Below are 6,363 nucleotides of genomic sequence, written 5' to 3'. Positions count from 1 at the left end.
GCCTCCAAAACAATTGTTGGCTTACCGGTGCCTCGTGAATACATTCCTTTCCAAGCGGTTGGGCAATTTTTCCACTTCCAGTGCATACAGTCGATGTTTCCAACCATCCCGGGAAAATCCCGCTTTTCTCCATAAAAGAGTAGCCTTTCAAGATCCTCTGGTGTGGGTCGGCGTAGGTATTCAGTGCCAAACAAGTCAACTATTCCGACGACGAAATGTTCCAAACATTGACGGGCAGTACATTCAGCAAGACGTATATATTCGTCAACCGAGTCCGTTGCAGCCCCATATGCTAATAGTCGAATTGCTGCAGTACATTTTTGTAGCGGTGAAAGACCATTCCGGAAGGTTGCATCCCTTTTTGGCTTAAAATATGGAACTTCTTCACTGAGACGATTCAGAATACGCAAGAACAACGGTTTGTTCATTCGAAACCGTCGGCGGAATTGGTGAGCATTGTATGTTGGATTATCAGAAAAATAATCGTTTCACAAACGGTCATGGCCTTCTTTGCGTTTTCTATCGATATATGTACGTGGTTTCCTTTCGACAGGACTTTCCTCTTCAACAGCTTGAAATTGATTGCTAAATTGCTCTTGAAAGTATTGGTTTAAACTATCATTATTTGGATCATAATGATAGTGAAAATTGTTAGAAGCAGATGCCATGAAAGGGTTGAGAAAGAAAGTGTTTTTGGTGAGAGAAATAAAATGGATTGATTTTGAATAAGATGAACAAAAGAGAGAGCTTTAAAAAAAGAGAGAAGAGAAAATATATGTAACTTGTTTGTATGATTTGATCTTGATCTCTTCGCATATATATAGAACAAGAGTGAGATGTTTGTAAATTATGCATGTAACGAGGACAAGGACTTCGGACAAGAGTGAGATGTTTGTAAATTATGCATGTGACGAACAAGGACCAAGTGACTCTGTGACTTTGTGACAAAGCAAACAAATACAAACAAATACATGTGACTCAAACTCAGCAAACAAATACATGTAACTTACATGTGACTTAAACGGACAAACTCAAAAAATTCTTGTGACTCTGTCCAAACAAAGCAAACAAATACATGTGACTTTTGTCTTTCAAAGTACGTTCGAAACACCAAACAAATAAGACAACAACATCCCAAACTCAACGAAACAACATCCCAAACTCAACAAACAACATCCCAAACTCAACGAAACAACATCCCAAACTTTACTTGAGCTGCATCACGTGGTCCTTCAGGTGCATGACTTGGTCCTTGAGCTGGATCACCAAAAGCTTGAGCTGGATCATTTGGTCGTTGAGCTGAATCACTTGGTCCTTGAGCTCAATGATCACTTGGTCGTTACGCTGGTTGACTTGGTCGTTCGGCTGGTTCGTAAGACTAGGTCGTCCAACCTCGGCTGGTTGTGTCACATGAGCAGGTAGTGGAACCAATACCTCACGGTTCGTAAGACTAGGTCGTCCAACTGATGGTGTAGGTTCATAGTAACAGGTCTCAGCCTCTGATTTTGAATCATCACTATAGTCTAGTGGGCTGTTTATGCCATAGTCATAATCAGAGAACATATCTTCGTCTACCTGAAATAAAAAACATATGCGTATTCATAAAAAACATAATAAACAGAGGATTAAGCCAAGGGTTAAACAAACATATGCGTATTCATTAAAAACAAATAAACATAGGATTAAAACATAAAAACATAGGATTAAAACATAAAAACAGAGGATTAAAACATAAAAACATATGATTAAAACATAAAAACAGAGGATTAAAACATAAAAATATATGATTAAAACATAAAAACATAGGATTAAAACATAAAAACATTGGACTAACATAGTTAAAACAAACAAGCATACACTCCAGCGGACATTAGCTAATTCTTCTAAGTTAAAAAAGTTCCGCCATTAACTTCTTCTTTAGGGCTTTTTCATCATCATCTAGGGTTTCATTCTTGGCAATTAGAGTGTCAAGAATGGACATCTTTTGGAGTTGTTTCATGCCCTCTAGGTCTTTCTGTTTTATCTCCCACATGTTACTAAACTCAGCAGATGGTGTAGCCTTCTCTTTGCCTTTGCTCTTAACTTTTTTTGATGCCTTTATGCCCGGAGGCCTGCTCTCGTGCTCACCAACGACAGAACCTGTAGATCCAGCAGCTTCATCAGCTTTCCTTTTGCTCGAACTGGTTGTTTTGGGAGTGGGGTTCATCGTCTCGAGGTTAGCCCATTTCTGCTCAAAGCGTAGCACACTCCAAGCATACTCCAAAGCAAACTTCTTCTTGTACAACTTCAAATATATTTGGTGAGCATTTTGTAAAACGTCAACATCGCTCATGCCACTTGCTTTCTCACGCTCTGCCTCTGCAAAAGCTCCACAGAATTGGCTTACTTCCTAACTGACTTTTTGCCATCTTTGTCTACAATGGTCAGCAAGCCTAGACTCAGCACCACCACGTACATGACTACTTGTTTCGTAGTATTTTCCTATACGGTTCCAAAAGGACACTGCCTTCTGGCCATTCCCAACAACAACATCCTTCGATGTGTTTAACCAAGCGCTTATCAGCACCAAGTCATCTTGTGCGGTCCATAAGCGTTTCTCCCTACGCTGTTCTGGAGTCACTTCTGATTGACTAGGAGGTATAGGCGGCTGTGAACTAGTTTGTGAACTAAAAGCAGGGATTTGAGACGAATCAGTGTTTATATTGGGAGCAAAGCTGTCATATGGGAAGTTAAGAAGGCTAAAGTATGATTGAGACTGACTGCTAGGAGTGTTGTTTGATGCCATAGGATAATCAGACTTAAAGAAGGAAGAAAGTTAACTAAGGAAGAACCTTAAAGAAGAAAGAAGCATAAAGAAGGAAAGCTTAAAGAATGAAGAAGCTTAAACGGGATGGAAGAAGCTTAAGGAAGGAAGAAGCTTAAAGAAGGAAGAAGCTTAAAGAAGGAAGAAGCTTAAAGACGATGGATGTAAGAAGCTTAAAACAATGGGTGTAATATTCTGAAGGTAAGAGGATCATTAAATCAAAAGTATTTTGTTGTTAGGGCCTTTAAATTCTCAATAACCATTACCTACTTCAGTCAAATCAGAAGTAAATATAGGTCATTGAGTGTTTTTAAAAAAAATTTCAAAGTTTTAAAGTTTTAACAATGTTCTCAGTCTCGCAAGTTGTTAGTCTAGCAAGAACACTCAAGTACAACAAATATAACTCAGTCTCGCAAGAACAAAAACTAAACATACTACCTAAACCACTAGTTTTAATGCTTTCATATATAACTCAGTCTCGCAAGTTTTAAAATTTAAACTACTACCTAAAACACAACCCCAATCAAATCATCCAAGTTTTAATCAAACCTAATCAAACAAGCACAAAATAAACCTAATCTCGCAAGCAAAAAATAACCGAAATCAAACAAGCAAGAAATAAACCAAATCAACCGACAATCACAACACTGTCAATATACACTAACCTTGAGATTCCTATCGTTTGATGATGCAGATTTGATGATCCTTCTCCTCGATTTAATTTCCAATGTTTAATCTCACCTAGAAGCCTCATAAAAGAAACAAGCAAAATGGATTAATCATTACTGTAAATTCACTCAAACATAAGCGAAATACTGTAACAACACACGAGACTCAAGCAAAAGCGATAAATCATTACTGTAAATTCACTCAAACAGAATCGAAATTGACTCACAAGGTTTGACTGTAACAACACACGCGACTCAAAATTGACTCAAACAACACACGAGACTCAAAATTGACTCAAACAAATCCTATGTTAATCAAAACTTTGCCAGATGAGACTAAATCCTAACCTAATTCAAATATTTTCAAAGATTTCAATACCCTAAATCGATGACAGATCCATGAAACCAAGAAGATGATATTACCTTTACCTTTGTTCGCCGGAGATGAGACGAGACAGACGAGGCGCCGGAGACAGACGAGACGCCGGAGACAAACGAGACGAGTAGACGGTAAAGAGATCGCCGATGAGACAGAGGAGACAGCGGCGACGGAGGAGACTACGAGATCTCTTGCAGAGAAGGTGAGGAGCTTCGCAAGACAGCCGAGAAAGTCGAGAGGAAGAGCTTGCAGAGACGCCGGACACAGACGAGACAGCGGAGACGGTTACGAAGAGATCGGCACTGAAATCACCCTTTGAGCACTCCGGATATGTGAACCCTAGGTCGATAAAACCAAAGAAGATGAAACCAAATAAAACTCTCGACCCCCAAATAATTTTTTCCAATACCATTTGGACACGTCACAGAAGAACACAGCTAACAACAGTTCCGAAATAAGAACATGTTTTATGATCTAAGCCCAATTTCGAATTTTTTGGAATAAAAATAAGCCCAAGAACACCCATAAAGATGTACCGATAAAGATGGCCTAACACGTAAGTATAACCAGTTAACATGATTATTAGTTTCCGTACAAGTTTTCGACAAATTCTACCGTCTTACTCTTGATTTGATTGATATTGTTGGATAGGAGTCATTTGCGAATTCATTATAGATATGCCATCCAGCTCTTTTGTTCTTAGTGTCATATCCTTAAAACATGTCTAATGACTAATGCATATCCATTGTCCACAAAGGAAAGTACAATTAACCAATGATGATTACTTTTTTACGTTAGTTCGTCATGTATAGAATTATTTTTCCATGTTTACGTCATAATAATAGTTTTGATTGGGTGTAGAGTGTAGTGTTAGTGTAGGTAGATCAAGAACATTACTGTAAAGATTTTTAGTGCTTGGTGCGGCTAATTTCTAAAAGACTTTCCATAACAAATTTTTTTTATAGAAAATCCTAATACAGTTTGGAAACATATACTAACTAGTTATTCGAAAATCATATGTCCAAATCTTTTTTTAACCCAAAATTACATGATTTTCTAATTAACTTTTTTACCCACTTACAAATTACTATACACTTAAAAGAATAGAAATTTCAAATTTTTTATTCATTCATTCATACCATACTTATTAGTCCTACACAAAAGAAAAAAAAAACTTTGATTGGGCTTTTATCTAATACTTATCTGGTTTCGGCCCATTAAGGTTTAAGAGGCCCATTAATAAATCCTCTCTCCATTTTTTTTTTCTGAACAGATTAGAAACTTTACACTGAAAAAGTCTTATCCTCTCTCCCTTCATCAGTCCTCTCTCCTTAAAACCCAAACCGCCGCCGATACATTTTCTCCGGCGGTACACCGGAGAATTTATCCTTCTTTACTACAAACCCTAGTAATCAACTTCAGTTTACACTCATTTATCTTCCCAATTTGATGAATCACTGATTCAAAAATCAAAACTTTTCATTAACTAAAGCAATGTTATCGACATTGCAACCACCACGTTCTCTCTCACTCCTCCCTCTCCGAAGATTCCAATGCTCTAAACACATTGTCTCCGCAGCTTCATCCTCTTCAACAGCTCCCGTTACCTCTCCTCCACAATCTCAGATCCTCACCACTCGTCGTTCACTCCTCTCCGGCGAAACCACAGCTGTCGAAATCGCAAAATCTTACCTTTCTCGTATCCGTCTCACTGAACCACAGCTCAAATGCTTCCTTCACGTATCGGAGAATGTTCTGAAAGATGCTCAAGAGGTTGATCAACGAATCGCTAAAGGTGAGGAATTGGGTCCTCTCGCCGGAGTTTTGATCGGTGTTAAGGATAATATATGTACTGAAGGTATGCCTTCTACTGCTGCTTCGAGAATCTTAGAGCATTATCGTCCTCCGTTTGATGCTACTGCGATTAAGAAGATTAAAGAATTGGGTGGGATTGTTGTTGGTAAGACTAATATGGATGAATTTGGAATGGGAAGTACCACTGAAGCTTCTGCCTTTCAGGTTCGTCTATATGAATCTTTTGATGGTTTTACGGTTTAATGATTCCGTAGCGTTAACAAAGTTGGAGCCTTTATGTTTTGGATAGATGAAAATGGATTTATTGGGAAGCTTAGGATTGAATGATTCAGCAGTGTTAACACAGTTGGAGCCTTTTTGTTTAGATAGATGAATATGGTTTTAATCGGAAACGTGTGATAGATTAGGATTGAATGATTCATCAGTGTTAACAAAGTAGGTACCTTTATGTTTAGATAGATGAATATAGTGGAAACTTGTTGATGGGTTTAGGATTGAATCTTGGGGTTGATTTTGGTGTAAAGGTAACTGCGAATCCTTGGGATTTGACTCGTGTGCCGGGAGGTTCATCAGGAGGATCAGCAGCAGCTGTTGCAGCAAGACAGTGTATGGTGTCACTTGGAAGTGACACTGGTGGAAGTGTGAGACAGCCAGCTTCGTTTTGTGGTGTTGTTGGTCTTAAGCCGACTTATGGGCGT

At 38.5% G+C, this 6,363-nt stretch overlaps 1 protein-coding gene across 1 annotated transcript in view; it reads left to right on the top strand.

The window, feature by feature from the left end:
• LOC104710332 (glutamyl-tRNA(Gln) amidotransferase subunit A, chloroplastic/mitochondrial) overlaps window positions 5,134-6,363 on the top strand; it is a 5,919-nt gene continuing 4,689 nt past the window's right edge. Inside the window, exon 1 of the mRNA XM_019230408.1 lies at window positions 5,134-5,535. Within this exon, the coding sequence (XP_019085953.1) occupies window positions 5,345-5,535 (191 nt within the window). The 5' untranslated portion in view covers window positions 5,134-5,344. The remainder of the gene's footprint in view (window positions 5,536-6,363) is intronic.

The sequence above is a fragment of the Camelina sativa genome, chromosome 9 (assembly GCF_000633955.1).
Source record: "Camelina sativa cultivar DH55 chromosome 9, Cs, whole genome shotgun sequence".
NCBI classification, from domain to species: Eukaryota; Viridiplantae; Streptophyta; class Magnoliopsida; order Brassicales; family Brassicaceae; genus Camelina; species Camelina sativa.
The sequence above is the reverse complement of the archived record's forward strand: the minus strand, read 5'-3'. Positions and strand labels throughout refer to the sequence as shown.